Here is a 20,095-nt window from a genome sequence, read left to right as displayed (position 1 = left end):
CACCCTATACGCGTTGTGTCAAAGGCTGTAAGCTCTCGACTTCCTCAGTAGGGGTGGAGTCAATGGACAAGCCGGTGTACTGCCGATATTTTCGGCAAGTTGAAAATATCGGCAGTACACCGGACTAGATTTATCTTCCTCCTGGCTAAAGGGCACTCCCAACGGCGTGTCCCCTGCTAACTGAAATCACAAAAACCACTGTCCCAGGGAAGGATACGGGGTCACTTATAGTAAATTTAGATGGAAAATCTGAAATTAACGGAGCATCTAAGAGGATCAGGATCCAGCAGCCAGCTCTCTTGCTACATTAACAATATATAGCCTCATACATTAAAAATTACAATTACACGACACAAGAAGTTATATTATTAAGTACAATGGATAGTTTTGGTAATAAAACATTAAATAAAATTATATAAAATAAACAAACATACAATAGAAAAATTTCATAAAATACTATAAACACATCACTCCCTGAAAAAAAAAAAAAAACACAATCATCTATCACTGATAAAACAATTAATATCAACCTCAGAGTCCCCTCTGTGTCAAAACCTTAGTTTCGTAAATCCATACGGATTCACGCCTACTTAGGGCTCTAATGAAACTGCCTCATCTCCAATGGTAACTACCCTTTCTACACCCCACAATTTCAGTGAACTAGGGTCCTTGTGATGGACATGTTTGAAATGCTTGGAAACAATATGGGTATCTTTTCCCTTTTTAATATTAATAATATGCTCCCTTAATCTAACCTGTAATGCTCTGGAGACCCCACCCACACTCGAGCATATACACCACCCCTACAGTTGAACAAGTGATCAAATCTTTAATCGCATATATTTTTTCCGGGTGCTCGTAGCTGTAAACTCAGTGATTTTCTTATGGTTAACTTTACTGTGCTTACAAGCAGAACATCTTCCACACGCGTGGAAACCTTTCAAAAACTGAAACATCTAATTTTTCACTACCACCGGGCATCAATGGCCCCCGGCGAAATCTTATCTTTAAGTGTAGGTGCTTTTTTGTAAACAAATTTAGGGACTGGAGGTAAATGTGACCCTAGGATCCTGTCTCTCTGTAATAAATTCCAGCGTTTTCTGAAAGTTTTTCAACTTGTTTGTGCTGTACATTGTAATTAAGTAGAACCCTATATTTATTTTATTTATTTATTTTAGGTACTTATAGAGCATTGCCAATTTACGCAGCGCTTTACATATACATTGCACATTCACATCAGTCCACGCCCTCAAGGAGCTTACAATCTAAGGGTCCCTAACTCACATACATACACAGTAGGGCCAATTTTTTTATTTTTTTTTATACAGGATCCAATTAACCTATCAGCATGTCTTTGGAGTGTGGGAGGAAACTGGAGTTCCCGGAGGAAACCCATGCAGGCACAGGGAGAACATGCAAACTCCAGACAGGTAGTGTCGTGGTTGGGATTCGAACCAGCGACCCTCTTGCTGCTAGGTGAATGAGCTAACCACTACACCACTGTGCCGCCCCACACCCTTCTGCTGTATCTTTCCTTGGCGGTCCCCTAATACCAGATTTCTGTCCATTTTAATATAGAAGGAATAGTCCCCCTTCACTGGTGTCAGTGGGAGGAATAGAAACCCATTGTTGATGTCAGTAGGAGGAATAATGCCCCATCGCTGATGTCAGTGAGAGGAATAGTGCCCCATCGCTGGTGTCAGTGGGAGGATTAGTGCCCCATCGGTGGTGTCAGTGGGAGGAATAGTGTCCCATCGCTGGTGTCAGTGGGAGGAATAGTGTCCCATCGCTGGTGTCAGTGGGAGGAATAGTGTCCCATCGCTGGTGTCAGTGGGAGGAATAGTGTCCCATCGCTGGTGTCAGTGGGAGGAATAGTGTCCCATTGCTGGTGTCAGTGGGAGGAATAGTGCCCCATTGCTGGAGTCAGTGGGAGGAATAGTGGCCCATTGCTGGAGTCAGTGGGAGGATTAGTGCCCCATCGGTGGTGTCAGTGGGAGGAATAGTGCCCCATCGATGTGTCAGTGGGAGGAATAGTGCCCCATCGCTGGTGTCAGTGGGAGGAATAGTGCCCCATCGCTGGTGTCAGTGGGAGGAATAGTGCCCCATTGCTGGTGTCAGTGGGAGGAATAGTGCCCCATTGCTGGAGTCAGTGGGAGGAATAGTGCCCCATCGCTGGAGTCAGTAAGAGGAATAGTGCCCTATCGTTGGTGCCAGTGACAGGAATAGTACCCCATCACTGGTATTAGTGGGAGGAATAGTTTTCATTGTTGGTGTCAAAGGAAGAAATAGTGCCCCATCATTGGTATCACTGGGAGGAATAGTGCCCCATCGTTGGTGTCAGTTGGAGGAATAGTACCTCAAGGGCCAGATAAAAACAAGCAAAAGGGCCGCATTTGGCCCCCAAGCCGTAGTATGGAGACCACTGCTCTACACTGTAGCTGATACAGGATGCTGGTCCAGACCGGTCCTGCTTCACAATAGGTAAGTATAAGCATCTTTACTTTTACAGGGTAGATAGAATTGTATTAGAATGTGCGTAGGGGTAGATAGGGTATGACTGGAAAGCCAATAATATAACTTCCCATATCAGTCATTATTTTGGCATCATGTACTATCCAGTTAAGAAGCACCTGGAGACATAGGTGTAGCACTGTGAAGCAGTCAACTGCATTGCTCAGAGCCGTCAATTTAACACAAAAAGTTGGCTATCAGATGATAAAGCAAACTAAACACTTTATCAGTGTGATGATGCTCCTGCATTATCCATTCAGCAGACTGGGTGCAGTTTGCGAACCGGGGTATATTTTTTATCACAGTGGAGAAAACAGAAGGATACAGCCCAACTAAGCTGTAAGGCTGTACAAGACTAGCTGATTATGTAATGGACAAATATACAAAAAAAAAATTGGATTTTTGACTTACCGTAAAATCCATTTCTCTGATGTTCATTGACGAACACAGCTCCTGGTATTCATAGCCATTGGGTTATACTGCCCCCTACAGGAGTAGGACACTTGGCGGAAAAGAATTCCGGCTACACCCATAGGCAGTCACAGAGGGTATACTCCCTCTCTCTGCTATAGCCACTCAGTTTTGTTACAAGCAGTGTCAGGAGAATAATAACTCCACAGAGGGCTGGGTGCTGTGTCCATCAATGAACATCAGAGAAATGGATTTTACGGTAAGTCAAAAATCCCATTTTCTCTTTCGTTCATTGACGGACACAGCTCCTGGTATTCATAACCATTGGGATGTCTTAAAGCAGTGTTAAACATAAGGGGTGGGAACAACCAAAAAATCCCCAAGGCTAAACATTAGCCAACCAGGCAACAGGAGCCCAACCAAACAACTGGAGGCCATCTAAAAAAAACAATACACCCTCAAAAGAGGACCAGGTCCTCTTAAACAGCAGGCTACAAAACCTTGCGACCAAAGATAGCATCTGCAGATGCCAACACATCCACTTTATAAAACATTGTAAAAGTGTGCACAGACGACCAGGTGGCCGCCTTGCAAACCTGCGTCACTGACACCTGATGACAGAAGGCCCAGGAGCCACTAAGCGCCCTAGTAGAGTGTGGCTTGACAGGGAAAGGAGGAACCTGACCCCTGATGGAAAAGGCCTGAGCCACTGTCTGTCTGATCCATCTGGAAATGGTCGCAGAGGAAGCGGAAAATCATTTTCAAGATCCGTCCGTACTTAAAAATAGAGAGCATGACTTCCTGAAAGACGCCATAGCTGCCAGGTACACCCTTATTGCCCGGACCACATTCAAGGCAATTTCCTTTGAATGTTTAGGCCTGGGACACAGGGAAGGCAACACAATGTCTTCATTCACATGAAAGTCAGAGACAACTTTTGGGAGGAATGACAGACAGGGGCGAAGAACCACCTTATACCTGTAAATCACCAGATCACCAGAAACGACAGGATAACGCCGCCAGTTCCGACACCCTGCACGCAGAGGTGATTGCCACCAAAAAGGCCACCTTCTGGGACAGCTTCAGCAGGGGAATCTCCCGAATATTTTCAAAGGCAGGCTTCTGTAGAGCTGAAAGCACCAAATTGAGATCCCAAGGCGGCAACAAAGCCCGCACTGGAGAGACTAAATGTCGGACACCCTGATGAAAGGTATGCACCAGGGAGTGTGTGGCCAAAGATCGTTGGAAGAAAACCACCAAAGCCGACACCTGGCCTTTGATGGTACTCAAGGCCAACTTCTGTTCAACCCCCCATTGAAGATAGGTTAAGATCTGAGCCAGCGAGAAGGAGCGAGGATAAACCCCAAGCGACTCACACCACGCAATGTACGTCTTCCACGTACGATGGTAGATCTTCCTAGATTTGGAAAACCCTGAAGACGATCCGTCCAATGATCCAGACACAGTCTGAACGCTCGGATTTTCAAGAGATTGATCGGTAGTCTGGACTCTTCCAGCATCCAGATTCCCTGAGCAGAATACTTGCCGAGTACACCTCCCCAGCCAGACAAGCTGGCATCCGTAGTGACCACTGTCCAAAACAGGGGGGGGGGGGGGGGTTGAGGATTTTTCAAGCCGAATCGCTGGAGAACGAAGCCACCATATCAGGGACTCCCTCGTTCCCCGACTCAGCCAGATCTGATTTCCAGAGACTGCGGAGTCTTGTCCCATTTGGTCAGAATCTCCCTTCGCAGGGACCTCGTATGGAATTGTGCAAACGGAACCCTCTCAAAAGGTAGACCCCATCAAGCCCAGCATCCGCATGCAAGTCCAGAGGAACGACCATCTGTTGGGCAGCAGGAAACAAACTGCAGCCTGCAATTTCTGGAGTTTGTCCAGAGGAAGGTGCACTCTGGCTAAGGCAAAGTCCAGAGTCAGGCCCAGATAGTCCAGCTTCGTGGACGGAGCCAGAGCAGACTTCTGAAAATTCAGAATCCAGCCGAATTCCCGCAGAGTTCATATTGTGATCTCCAGGTTTTCCACCAGAGCAGAGGGAGACTCCGCTCGCAGAAGGAGATCATCCAAGTAGCCAAGTGCCGCAATCCCCCATTGGCTTAGCAAAGCTAGCACCAGGGCTAACACTTTTGGGAGGACCCGAGGAGCAGAGGCGAGACCAAAGGTTAATGCCACAAACTGATAATGCTCCTCTCCCACAGCAAAGCGGAGAAAATAATGGTGACCGGCACATAGTGCAATGTGAAGGTAGACATCTTTAATATCAACAGAGGCGAGGAAATCTCCCTGATGCAGGCATGCCACCGCCATTCGAATAGATTCCATTTTGAACTTCTGTACCCGCCCAAAGCAGTTGAGCGCCTTGAGGTCAAGGATTGGACGCACTTTTCCTTCCCTTCCTGGGGACAGTGAACAGGTTTGAGTGAAAATGCTGAAAACGTTCCTAAGTCGGAACCGGGACAATCCCCCCTTCAAGGAACAGGTCTTGTCTTGCACCAGGGAAATCCATGGATCCGCAAACCAGCAAAGACGTCCCTTCAACCCCCTATATGGGTTAGGGCGTACCTTCATGCTGAAGGAGCCTTGTCCACAGGTCTGGAGAAACCCGATCTTGGCTTGCCAGACCGGGTTCATTTGGTTCCTCCCGAAGAGGCCCTGAAAGGCTTTGAACCCTTGTCAGTCGACCCTGAGGGATGAAAAAACTTCTTATAAGCTGAGAAGGAAGGCCCACTTCTACGACGGGGTTCCTTGCCCTTAGTAGCCTCTGGAAGAAAAGTACTCTTCCCCCTGTTAAACCTTTAATGATGTGATCCAGGGTAGCTCCAAACAGGCGATATCCTTGGAAAGGAAGATCAGTCAGGGCCTTTTTTGAAGTCTGATCCGCAGACCAGCACTTGAGCCAAAAGACGCGCCGGAAGACCACTGCCAAACCAGAGAGGCGAGCCACCAGGGGAGCCGCACCCAAAGGAGGCATCACAGATAAACTGCAGCCCCTGGACTAGCTGGTCCGCCAGCTCGGCAAAGGCAGGGGGGAGCTGTTCCTTCTCCAGGTCATGGCGCAAGAGCTTTGCCCACTCAGTCAGAGTTTGCGACACTAGGGCAATGGTGAATACCGGCCTCATTGCTGAACCAGCCAGAGTGTACATATTGCAGGCCACAGCCTCCGCCTTCCGGTCAGCCGGATCCTTAAAGGCCGGGGACTCTTCAACCAGAATCAAGGTTGCCTTGCTTAATCTGCAAACTGGAGGGCCACCACCGGTGGCACAGTCCACTTCTTAAGAAGGGATTCCTCATAGGGGTAATGCCTAGTAAAGCGCTTAGGAACCCCACGGGGATGCTTTGGTCATCCCCACTCTTTAGCGACAATTCTGTCAAAATAGGCAGGGAAAGGACACACCTTTGCCGCTCTGGATGGCTTGTGAGTGCCAAAGGGTACCTGCGCCTCCATCGCAGCTTCAGCTGCGTCCATCTATAGGGTCTCACGCACAGATAGAATCCGTGCATGCACCAGCGCCCTTATGTGTGCCGTCACAGACGTGGAGGAATCATCCTTGCTATCAGAGGATTCCAGGCACGTGGTTGCAGACCCAGCAGGGTGACCCACGTCTGCGGCAGCCGAATCAGATTCAGGATCTGATGAGACAGATGAGGTAGGGGAAGGCGGGGGGCGTCTTTGCTAGCCCGTCGCCCGAAATCCACCTCCACCCGAGACACAAGGGACTCCAGGACCGCCATCAGTGAATGGATAGTTGGGACCCCGAGGGACCTGCAGCCTCAGAGAGTGGATAAGGTGGGGAAATGTGCTCCAAAGACTCCATAAGTCATCAGGGGGACCTCACAAAAGGTGTAAAACACTGCTAAGAGACAACCCCCCAACGCGTCGGCAGCACCATCCAGTCGGCAGGCACAAAGCACCAAGCGATCCTCAACAGAGAGCGAGAGGACCCCACCATACTCACCAGCCACAGAAACAAGCACCTGCAGCCACCAGGATAATGCACTACACTTGCAGTGATCGGGAAGCACAATGATCCAGGAATCAGCACCAGGGGATGAGGACAGGCTCCCACCGGCAAAATCGCCACCCACAGGGCTCCACTGCCATGGCCGCCATGTATAGAAAATACACGGGCTACAACAAAATGGCGGCCCCGTGCAACACCACGAGGCCTACAGGGACCCAGGAGGGTGACCAGGCCTCAAGGACAGATCCAGGCAGGATGGGGGGCCCTGGCAGGAGCCCCCACCACATACAACCCCCTGTATAGTGGATCATCCGGTCGCGGACGGTGCACCCCCCCAGCCCCCATCTCTAGTAAGTGCCCAGACCACCCAAACAGCCCCAGCGTAAGTGGAGGGGCATGTGAGGGACTCAGCAAGGGGGGGGTGCCTAATGGGAACGAGGGGAACCCAGGGGTCTGACCGTCCCATGGAGGGGCACACGTCCACCCCAAAACCCTCCAGGGGGAGAGGAGGGATAGTCACTTACCCTATCAGGAACCAGGAGGGCACCTCTTCATCGAAATGGGGGGCTGTTGGCCAGGAGGAACGATAGGACTTGGGCCGAGACCCGGTTGTATGCGGCCTCGCGAGGCATTTAACTCGCAGGCCAGCCCCCATCCGGTGGGGCTATGTTGTGGCTGACCTAGCACGGAGCTGAGGTCTGTATTGGCAAGCAAACCGCAGCAAGAAAAACATTTCCCCAATCTCTGAAGATGTTATTTTGATGACGAAACGCGTTAGTTTGGAATGCAGGCGGTGACGTCAGTTGCCGTAGGTGGAGCGCATGCTGGAAACGGTTGTGGCCTCGCTTCCCAGCCTTCAAACCCAACACTTGAGCGGGGAAGCTGTACTCGAACAAATTTTTTTTCTTGCTGCGGTTTGCTTATCAATACAATTTTAAATTGTTTTAGCCTAGGTTTGGGCAATAAAAGCATCAATGGAGTTCACTATGAGGAGTCTGGTCTCCTTATTTTACAATTGCACAAGGTACCTGTCTTTGAAATAAGGAAGCAGGAGGATCACTACTCAGAGGACGTCTTGTACCTTGCCACGGTGACTACACAAGCTTTATTTGATCTTGTTGCTATAGGGCAAGCAAGATCAACTACATATGGCGAGTAGGTATTTTACCTATTTCACTGACACTCTGGAGTGATCATCTGTCAAATATCCAATTAACCATTAAGAGGAATATTGGTGGATGGCCTTTGTCTCTTGCTTTTGACCACACGGAGCACTATATGTTCAAGCACTTTATTTTGATTTACACGGATTATACTCAAGCACTTATTTTTATATTTATATTTACATTCCATTATCCATATATTTACTCATAATTTATTCAATTTTAGTGATATAGTGCTTAAGCATAAATATATTTAAATATACATATTTATGAAATCACAGAGAGAATGTATATATTTTTTATGAATTTTATGAATTATCACTGTGTAACAAGTACACGCATTTGATATAACAAGTGCTATGGGAAGTGTGTTTTAGTCACACTTATAATGTTTATCTTAATGCATAGAATGCATTAAGATAAATATAGCCTTCTGCCTTTAAAACCCCTCTAAAGGCATAAGCCCTGAAAAAAAGCTGCCTGAGCCGCCTAGTAATGGTGGAAAGATGAAGCAGGATGTCTCTTCTTGGGACCTTCCGACAAGGTGTCCCAAGAGGACAAAGAGAGAATAAGAGGGGAGATGTTACAGCTAGGTGAACGCTAATTGCTCTAACCACATCTAGGTAGTGGTGTGAATTCTCCTTGGTGTGCTTCGAGGCAGGACACAGGGAAGAGAGAATAACATCCTCACAGAGGTGAAAGAAAGAGACCACCTTGGGGAAGACAGAGGGTCTGGGTCTAAGAATCACCTTGTCTCTATGCAAGCTAAGAAAAGGTTCCTTACCACAAACTTGGATAAAGGCCTAACAAAGGTAACGGCCTCCAAAAAGGCCACCTCACTGATGAGATTCCCCAATGAGATATCCCAAAATGTTCACTTTTTTAGAAGAACCGAAAGTACCAGATTCAGATCCCAGGGAGACACAGGAGGGTTAGAGTGTGGAGCCTACATGAGCCACTCCCTGAACAAAAGCCTTGACCAGAGATTTTGAAACCAAAAGTTTCTGTAATAAAAATGGATAAGGCAGCAACCTATCCCTTTAGAATACATAGATGCCGGTCCAGATGCTGATCCAGGCCAAACTGGAGGAAGGCTAGGATGCTAGGAATAGAATACGTTGAGGGGGGTTAAAATGCCTTCCAAGTCCAATGGTAGATCCTACAAGAGGTATTTTTTCTTCACTTGACACTCAGACAACATAACAATAAAAGCTAATGTAAGAATAGTTATGTCCAGAACTATAAATAAACAAACAAAAATGTGAAAAAGATCCCCCTAAAATATCACCAGCATTCGCAGTTTGGATCTGAGTTTCCACTGAAGTGGATCTTTTTCGCTTTTTTTCATTATAAAGATTGTATTTCAACAGAACTCATCATTCATATGAAGAACCCATAATGTTTATGTTTACACTATACACTCAATACTCCTTTTGGCATGAATTACTCAATGTGGCGTGGCATGGAGGTGATCAGCCTGTGGCACTGCTGAGGCGATTATGGAACCCCAGGTTGCTTTGATAGGAGCCTTCAGCTTGTCTGCATTGGGTCTGTTGTCTCTCATCTTCCTCTTGACAATACCCCACAGATTCTCTATAGGGTTTAGGTCAGGTGAGTTTGCTGCCCAATCAAACACAGTGATACCATGATCATTAAATCAGGTATTGGTCATTTTGGCAGTGTGGGCAGGTGCCAAGTCCTACTGGAAAATTAAATCAATATCTCCATAAACCTGGTCAGCAGAGGGAAGCATGAAGTGCTCTTTACTGGTAGAGGGCTGCGCTGCCTTTGGACTTGATAAAACACATTGGACCAACACCAGCAGATGACATGGCTCCCCAAATCATCACTGACTGTGAAAACATCACACTCGACCTCATGCAACTTGGATTCTGTGCCTCTCCACTCTTCCTCCAGACTCTAGAACCTTGATATCCAAAGGAAAATTTACCTTCATCAGAAAAGAGGACTTTGGACCACTGAGCAACAGTCCAGTCCCTTTTCTCCTTAGCCCAGGTAACTTGCGTCTGACGTTGTCTCTGGTTCAGGAGTGGCTTGACACAAGGAATGCGACAGTTGTAGCCCATGTCCTGGATACATCTGTGTGTGGTAGCTCTTGAAGCACTGACACTAGCCGTAGTCCACTCCTTGTGAATCTCCCACAAATTCTTGAATAGCCTTTGCTTCATAATCCTCTCAAACCTGCCCTTACCTCTGTCGCTTGTGCACCTTTTTCTACCAAACTTTTTCCTACCACTCAACTTTCCATTAATGTGCTTGGATACAGCACTCTGTGAACAGCCAGCTTCTTTAGCAATGACCTTTTGTGACTTACCCTCCTTGTGGAGTCGTGTCCATAACTCAATGACTGACCATGATTGTGTAACCTACTGAGCCAGACTGAGAGACCATTGAAAGGCTCAGGAAACCATTACAGGTGTTTTGAGTTAATTAGCTGATTAGAGTGTCACACCATGAGTTTACAATATTGAAAATTTTCACAATATTCTAATTTGCTGATATACTGAATTTTGGATTTTCACTAACTGTAAGCCATAATCTTTAAAATTAAAAGAAAGAAATGCTTGAAATATCGGTGTGTGATAAATATATATAATATAGGAGTTTCACTTTTTCAACTGAATTACTGAAGTAAATTAACTTTTTGAGATGCACCCCATCTTGATCCAGCGATGTGCATTAGAGCAGCAGCTTTCCCGGGTCTCTCTCTCTCCTCAATGGCTCACACAGCAGCAGGACCCATTGGCACCTGCTGCTGCTAATCACAGCTAGTGAACCAATGAGGATACAGTGGAGGCAGGGCTAAGTTGCACCCTGTAAGTGAAAAGCAAGCCTGCTCAATTTTCCCCAAAGCAAGCAGCTTGCTATTGGGGGCACTCGGTGGGGGAATCAAAGAACCCCCAGTGGGGGACCCCAAAAAGAAGAGGACCAAGGCTGCTCTGTGCAAAACCATTGCATAGAGCAGGTAAGTATAACATATTTGTTATTTAAAAAAAAAAATTATTTCCTTTAGAATCACTTTAAATTACTAGATGTATTTATAAAACACGTTGTAAAATCAGAATCTGAATGATGTCATTAGAAAAACCAGGTGGCCCGCTGTCTTCCAGTAATAGGGCTTGTGGTCTGAACCTCTTTGAATACACCGGATAATGCTTCTTGTGATGCACCTCTATGCACTGGCTATTTAAAACCCTTCACTACATTGGGGAGGGGTGCTCAGGAGTGCATAGGAGCAACGCAATACATCACATTCAGTTCATTAGTGGCTGTGAGTAATGAGCACACACTAGCTTCGTGGCTGTCTTTGTGTGCCCTGGTTGCGCTTTGCCTGGGATCTTAGGTTCACCCATTTAATTACACACGTTTGTGTGTCACTGACAAGCATGTGGCTGAACTGCTTCATGAAACGTAATAAATCACAATGATTTAACCCCTTTTTTGGTCATTTTAAGGCTTGCTGTTATTATAGATAATAAAAGTCCCAGGATTTCATTTAGTGCTATGAAAAAAAACAGAAACACCCATAGTTAGTGATGACTTGTTGATTTCCATTTAAAATCAAAATTTTGGTCAGTGCTTGTCAACTATATTCTACTGCACTTCATTATTATGTCTGCTTTAAAAATATTGGGTTTAATTGGCTGTGAGCTACTGCATGATGATCTTTGCGCTACATTGAAATATATACAGTATACTCATAGCACACTGTATATGTGACATAACCTCACAAGGATGTACAAGTGTTCTGTGCATCCCTATGCAGGCAGTCCCACTGATGTAAATTGGGATGCATGTGTTCCAAGCAGCTCTGTGCAGGCAGTTCCACTGATGTCAATTGGGAAGCAGTTGCTGCACGGACACAGCCGCTGCTCCAGTGGCAGAACTACCAGGGTCGCAAAGATCAAACTTGCGACTGGGCCCTTGCATTCCGCCACCGTGGTGGGGCCCCAAGACGGCAGGAAGGGAGCAGCTGCAGAATATTTAAAAGGGTCTACCTGTGGGACCAGCTGAGTTCACACTGTTGTGACCCTTGCGACTTAGTCGTGCAAATAACTTGCAATTTCTTTGCGACTTGCTTGCAAACTCCGGGATCAGTTGGAAGGGCCCCAGGCTTGGAAGGAAGGGCCCCGGAACCGATGGAAGGGGCCTGGAAGTCAGGGGGGGGGCCCTTCATGGTTTCTTGCACCAAAGCCCTGAAGGTTCTAGTTATGCCTCTGAGCTGCTCCCAATTTGGCACCTGTGTAGGTGTGGGTGAATGCGGGTGCATATCCTCAAATGCAAACAGTGTGAATTAGGGGACACAAACCTGCACCCACCTTTGTTAAATTGGGAGTGGCTTTGTCTGTGCAGCCACTGTGTCTGATCTAACAATATAAGACATTACATGTCTAGATATAAACGTATACATATATCTATATACGTTTTATGATTATTGGCACCACTATTATATATTATTTTATTATAGTATATTATATATATTTTCCATATGTGGTTTACTTCCATCCCTCAAGAAAATCTCCTTATTTTAGTATAGTGTTTCAGTGTCATTATGGTCATTATTATATTATTAATTTATCAATCAATCATCTATTATTACTTATTGTCCTTTGATTGTTGTTGTGTCTCAATCATGTTCTATATGTGTCTTGCAAGTCCATGCCATCATTGTCCATGGTTCTGAGCCGCCTTTGTGGACATGTAGTACTGGCAGTTTACACAGGGATACAAGGAGGAGGGCGGAGTCGGGTGAGCTCCGCTCTGTCAGCACAGCTAGTGACCTGTGGACTTATGGTCCGTGCGGCGCCCCGTAGTGATGGCGGAAGTGATGTGGGTGGAACGCATCCACCTGCCCTTCCGGTTTTTCACTTCCGGGTACGGGTTGGCGTGCGTCCCAGAGAAGGGACGCAGCCATCCGAATGGCGCTTTTCCAACATACAGCGGACCGTTTCAGTCCCGGCCAGCGGCGCCCTCCTCACATTAGGACTACAGGGATCATCTGTGTGTGTGGAGGCTAGCGGGATCCCCGTGCACCATGCCAGGCGAGTTGTACAAGTTCTACTCCCATGGATAGTCCCCCCTGCAGTGTTACAGGTTGGGGGTGGTTGATACTGTTCTGCTTGATAATGGAGATGCACAGGTAAAGTAGTGGAGTATTCTCCTGTTCCTGTGGAAACCTAAAGTATTGACTGTTTATGTGTGTGCGTATGCGTATGTATATGCATGTGTATGTGCATGTGTGCATATATGTATATGTGTGTATATATATATATGTATGTATGTATGTATGTATATATATATATATATGTATACCGCCTTTGTCCTCAATGCATTATTCTTTACATTTGGCTTGTTATTGTTCCCTTTTTTGTTCTAACAAGTGTTTCAATTGCTGTATATATATATTTTTTGCTGCTGATCACATAGTCCGAGCTGGCCTTGGAAGGTGGGTGTGGCTTGGTTTGGGCTGGACAAGTGTCCTTGAAACCCCCCCCCCCCCTCTTCCATGTTTCTTCCCCGTCCCAGCATCCCCACTTTTCCTTCCTCTCTCTTTCCTTTTTGCTGCCTCTTCCATCTCATTCTTCTCCCTTTCCTTTTTCCCCTCCTCTTCCCTTTTCTTCCCTTCTCCCCTCCCCTTTGCCCCGCCCTTGGGGTTGGGGCAGAGCAGGAAGAGGTGGGGTCTACTCCCATTTAGCCTTCGGCCGTTCGGCTTGTGATCTAGCAGCACTTCATCTGGCTCTGAGGAAGGGGGTTCGCCCCTGAAACGCATCAGCCTAGCCATAGCAGCCCCATGCGACCATCTGCATGCCAATTCGTCACAATTGGGACCTGGCTACCTTGGAGACTGTATATGCTATTCTCGATGTGTGTTGTATCACACCAGTCTTGTGAATACTTTGTACACTTTTTAATATTTTAATAAATGTTTTTATGGTAATGCACTAGGTCGGTGCGCCCCTCTTTTTCTTTTTTGTCCTTTCTACCTCTGCTCTAACAATAACAGAACTGCCTGCAAGGGGATGCATGGAAACACCTTTACATCTTTGTGCAAGTAAACCCCGCCCTGCACACGTGCACACACGGTAGCACACTCTGGGTGAATGAGCCCAAAACATAACTGAAATCTTACACATACTTTCTGTGTATATTGCTGTACCTGAAAGTTATGAGTTTTTACTGATTTTTTTCCCTGTCTTGAAGTAGAAAGCTACCTCTTGCCGTTTTATCTGTCAGCGGCGCCATTTTCTCCTCTGCATCTTCTAGGTTTCTTGTTGCACTTTTCTGCAACAGGGTGGCCACTTCTGATGTCCTTTTTATTCATTTTAAATGTGCAGCTTTCAAAAAATAATACCAAATGATCATGCCACAAAGGTCCTTGTTTAAAAAATCTCTGGCATTTGGTGATGTTGCACTGTGTATCTGTCACATGGACTTCAGATGGAGACTACAAGTGGCCCTTTCAATAAACATTACACAGGCATGGTCCACTGTTGTCACAATTTGGAAACCCACTGTGAAAAATCACATGTAGACATCACTCACTGAATTTATGTAGACAGGATGGAGCTGCAGTAAATCAGCAGTACTAGCAGGTAACAAAAGACTTAAAAAAAGGATAAAAAGTAGCAAATACATTTTTTTTAAATAGCAATAGAAGATAATACACAAGCCGCTGTAGTTATCTAAGGGCCTGTTTACACTAGAATGTCGTGCAGGAAGACCGCTTTCTGTGCCAGTTTCCCACACCGCATTCAGATCACACTGTCCTTACAGACTGAAGCAGGTGACAGTGCAAAGTTAATGACAGCCCAAATGCGGGTTGCAAATGCACAGTGTTTGCCCGCACTGGATCGCATGGTACAAATGCACCATGCGATCCGTTTGAAGTGTGTTTTCATAAGTAATGCATGCACTACTTTTGGTGTGGTGTGATTTCAGCCCATTCAAAATTATTGGGCTGAAATTGCACTGCACAGAACTGGATGTGAATTGGAGAGAAACACGCAGCAAGATCCTGTGCGATTCAAAAGCAGTTCCTAGTGTGAATGGGCCCTAAATGTCATTTATTTAGGGTTACGTCTATCTTTTAACGGTGTTGCAATTTAAAGTGACCCTTTTACTACAAGGTCAAAATTCAAACAGCCCAAGTCAGTAAAATAAGAGGCTATAAACTTACATTTTCAGGGGCTCCTGTGTTGCTGATCCTTGGCAAATATAGGTGTTTCTATCCCTTTCACTGCACTCTGTGGTACTTCCCACCAACTTGTACATAACTACAGAATGTAGCAGCCAGTGAGACAAACCACAGAATGCAACAGGAGTAGCAGTTAGGCCTCATGTACACTGGATGTTTGAAAACCTCTTCTGAACGCTGGAACTTGAACAGCTGCTGTACAATATTAAAAAACGTCTGTTTGAACACTTTTACATGCCAAGTTTACTGGCATTCATCTCTTCCCCCCCCCCCCCCATTGCAAATGGTCAGCAATGTTTTTCTATTACAAACGCCTATAAACGACATTGTTAACGCGTTTGGACACGTTTGCAAGCTGTTAGAAGCATTTGGCGTTTGAAATGCCTATAAACTTCCGTCCTGAACACATTTTTTTGCTTTCAAGAAAATGCTTCTGAACGCAACTGCCTCTAAACACCTATAAAAAACTCAGTGTACATGGACAGATAAGATAACAGTGGAGAGTTCAGGGGCTGCTGAAAAAAATACCCAACTGCTTTTAAACGTCCGTTTATCAGCAGCAGTGTACATGAGGCCTTAGTTAACTCACCAATATCTGCCAACAACTGGGATCAGCAATGTGGCAGCATTTAAGGGCTGCAAAAGCAGCAAATGGGGGTGCTCACATGCAGTGATTGTAATGCTTTGTCCCACTGCAAAACGTATCATTCCTATTGCATTCAAGTGAATAGAGAAGCACAGCAAACGCCCTGCAACTGCGTGCAATGCATGCAGTTGCAGTGGGTTGATGAGCCAATTATGAGGTTAAAATAGGCGGTGAGGAGACATTACTTTGCCTCCTCACTACCTGCTATAATAGCCTGCAAGATCATTATATGTTTTCTTAAGAATGAGTAACGCAGTAGCTCGTTGCCTTCATATTCTCTTTGTCCTTTAAATTTCTGTATGGAGCCTGAACAGACAGACGAGGGAGGGGGGTGGTTGGTTCATTGCACTAATTCATGCATGTGTTTTTTTTTTACTTTAGCTTGAACTATCGAGCTCTGTTGGTAACAGGCTGGTTACAACAGGAGGTCAGGAGAAGCTGGAAACTAGAGGTGCGCACCTTCATTGGTCTCACGATTCGATTTGATTATCCTGTCAACGATTCGAATAAATTCCACCTATGGTTTTCATCAAAAAATTCAAGCAGTCATAACAACTAAACGCTTTAAAAAAGACACTTCCTGCATGTAGTAAAGTCTGAACACAGCAGACACCAACCTAAAGAAGAGCTCCAGGCTCCCCCCAATATACTACAGGAGGCAGTCAGAGACTGGAGACATGATACAGGAGATGGTCAGAGACTGTGGCCATGATACAAGAGGGGGTCAGAGACTGGAGACATGATATAGGAGATGGTCAGATACTGGAGACATGATACAGGAGATGGTCAGAGACTGGGGACATGAAACAGGAGACGGCCAGAGACCGCAGACCTACTACAGGAGATGATCAGAGACTGCGGACATGATACAGGAGAGGGTCAGAGACAGCTGACATGATACAGAAGAGGGTCAGAGACAGCTGACATGATACAGGAGAGGGTCAGAGACAGCTGACATGATTACAGAAGAGGGTCAGAGACAGCTGACATGATACAGGAGAGGGTCAGATACTGTGGACATGATACAGGAGATGGTCAGAGACTGCGGACATGATACAATAGATGGTTAGAGACTGCAGACATGATACAGAGATGGTCAGGAGGTAAGTATTATATCTTTTTTAATTTTAAAGAAAAAACAATAATACCCTTTAGTATCACTTTTACAAATCATTGATCAATTGGTCGTTTGGCAGCAACTTGAATAGACAACAGGTCAACATCGCTGCAAAAAATAAAAGGCATTCCAATCAGCAATCAGAAAGAAGTATACTGCTTGCAGATTAGTGGATGTTTCCAGAGGGGAAAAATTATAGGGAAATCCCAGGAAGGAACTAGACAGAAAAAAGGAGTGCAGCCCCCAATTTGATAGGCACACAGTACACAAAGACCTAATAGATGCAGCAAGTGGGAGATTTGCAACTTCTATACACTCACCCCTCACTTACATTAAGGATGACAAGCAGGTCTCTGGTCATGTAAACCTTTGGACCCCTCCTACTGTCCCCCTTCCCCACCTCACAGCTCATTGCTAAAGCAGACTCTGTGCCTTATCCCTGTGCTCTTCCATGTAACAGAGATGTGTGTCACAGCGTGCTGCATCCACCAATCGGGGAGGTGATAGGTGTGCAGAGCTACAAATCCGGAGACGGGGGAGAACGTAGGTGGGGGCGGCATGCTGACGTCCTGAAGTGCCCGCCTCCTGAGGCTACAACATCCAATGGTGGTGCAACGGCACCAGCTGCAGCCAGGCCACCGGCGCATGTTGTCAGCAGCAGGATGCGGAAGAGCACCAACACATTACACCGCCAGCGCTGTAATGACACTTCTGTGGGGGGAGGAGTCGGGATGACGTCATGCGTAATCGCAATTCAGCTGGAATCTGCATCGGTGCAGAATCGTTAAAGGCTGAATAGCAATGCATCAATGAGCCGATCATTTTCAACACCCCTACTGGAAACCATATGAAAAAGAGCCTGAAGCTCTATTTGCTGGTTGTATATAATAATACATAATATTCATATGCAATATTTAACATTTACCTTAAAAATTATAAAAAAAAAAAAAATTACATTTATCATTTTAAATTTTAAACATTATAGAGAGATAGACTGTGTTAAAAACCACTACATGTTTACCTTATATTTAACTCCTTATCTATCTACCTTTTCCTCTATATGTTGTTTTTTTGAGTATATGCTGTTTCCGTGGTACACATTTTGCTGTGTAATGATATGTACTTTCCCAATTTTTGTTTATGTACTAGTAATACTTGCTGGTAAAACTTTTTTTGCTGCTACATAAACTATTAAATTATAAATTCACACTTACTCGGAGATCAGCCTCTTTGCCCAGGATATCATACAGTGATGCTCCTTTGGAGGTGATTTCAGATGCAAGTTGTCTGGCCATCTTCAGGTCTGTGATCTGCAGAGGAAAATACACAAAAAAAAGTAAGTGTGACCTCACTGCTCTCAGGGACTGCAATTCATCAGTTAAAGACGCTGGAGGCTATGTGCAATAGGATAACCTTAACTCATTTTCTTCCATATTGGTATGTACTGCAATGATAACAGAATGGGAACACTGGGAAGTCTAATTACAGTGTTTACCTGCAGCGATTGTGTGGGAAAATCACCACTACAGTAGATTGACTATTGATTCTGAAGTGCACTAATCAGTCTGCAATCCCTGTGTGTCACTAGTCTTGCAAAGAAACCTGCTTGTTCTGTATGTAAATTCTTACAGAAAACTGTATACACGCTCTCATTGCATCCAGAGAAATACATTTTATTAAATAAAACACACCATCTGTTTCCATTTTATTTTTCCCGGGGATCTAGAATGCTTAAATAAAGATATTACAGACCTTAAGGGAAAATAGGGGCAGCACAGTGGCAAAGTTGTCAGCACTTCTGCCTAGCAGCACTAGGGTTGTCAGATCAGATCCCAACCACGGCACTACCTAACTGGAGTTTGTATGTTCTCCCTGTGCCTGCATGGGTTTATCCCCACAGTAAAAAGATATGCTTGTAGGTTAACTGGCTCTTGTCTAAATTGGTCCTAGTATTTGTATGTATGAATGTGAGTTTAGGGACCTCAGAATGTAAGCTCCTTCAGGGCAGGGACTGATATGAAAGTGCAATATACTGTATATGTAAAGCGCAGCATAAATTGACGTAACTATATAAGTATCTGTAATATAATAATGTGCAAATTACTATTATATTACAGACCTCGCTATTGTGTAAAATCTTTGGGCATTCACAATTATGTTATAACCCAAAGACAATGGGAACTCTGTATCACTAGATCCTCTCTGCCAGTTTAAAGCAGAGTTCCGGGCACGAAAACTTTTTTTCAATAAACATACCCCCGGGACAGTCAGGACTAGTACATTCCACAATGGCTAGCCTCTGATCTGTCCCAGTTCACACTTACCTGCAAGAAGAAATACTCACTTATAAAATTTCTTCTCCAGCGTTGCCATCTCTGTTGTGGGCAGCTGAAGCCGGCGCGATCCTCTTATGCGTCCTCTTCCGTGTCTTCTTCTCCCAGAATGCGCCTGCACCAGCCCCTCTCGTCACTTACGGTGCGGCGCCGCATTCCTCCACAGCTTCTGGGCATGCCCAGAAGCTGTTTAGCAGGGAATGCGGCGTCGCCCCGGAAGTGACGAGCGGGGCCGGTGCCGTCGCATTGATTCCTGGGAGCGATGACGTTCAGCTCCCAGGAATCATCGCAAGACAGGAAGTGACGATGGAGCCGCGGCACAGAGGGAGGGAGTAGAGAATAGGTGAGTATTTTCTATCTACAATTACAAGGTGAGTAAAAAAAAAAAAATATACCTAACTATCCAATTCCTTTTCAGGTGAAGGAGACCAAGCAGATGGGCACAAAAAAAAAAAAAAGGTTGATTTTGTGCCCGGAACTCCGCTTTAATGTTCCTATTGGAAAAGTCACTTCACGCCAGAGGGGCATGTCAGACCACAACCCTGGAAATTTCAGAACTCAGGAGTGAAGACCAGTCATGCTGCTGAAGGGATGGGTTAAGTTTATATAACCATTAGGGTTATATCTAGATGGACTACATCATTATAGAAAAGAGTAGTATTTGGGGTTACCTTGCTGGTGCCTTATTTTTTCAAATTAAAGCAAACTTGTTCAAACA

General features: G+C 45.5%; 1 protein-coding gene across 1 annotated transcript in view; it reads right to left on the bottom strand.

The window, feature by feature from the left end:
* Nucleotides 1–20,095, bottom strand: part of CLUAP1 (clusterin associated protein 1) — a 223,910-nt gene that overhangs the window by 139,153 nt on the left and 64,662 nt on the right. The window contains exon 5 of the mRNA XM_082261862.1: nucleotides 18,259–18,354. Within this exon, the coding sequence (XP_082117988.1) occupies nucleotides 18,259–18,354 (96 nt within the window). The remainder of the gene's footprint in view (nucleotides 1–18,258; nucleotides 18,355–20,095) is intronic.

The sequence above is a fragment of the Pelophylax lessonae genome (assembly GCF_965119305.1).
Source record: "Pelophylax lessonae genome assembly, chromosome: 6".
NCBI lineage: Eukaryota > Metazoa > Chordata > Amphibia > Anura > Ranidae > Pelophylax > Pelophylax lessonae.
This window is presented reverse-complemented; position numbering and strand designations above follow the sequence as displayed.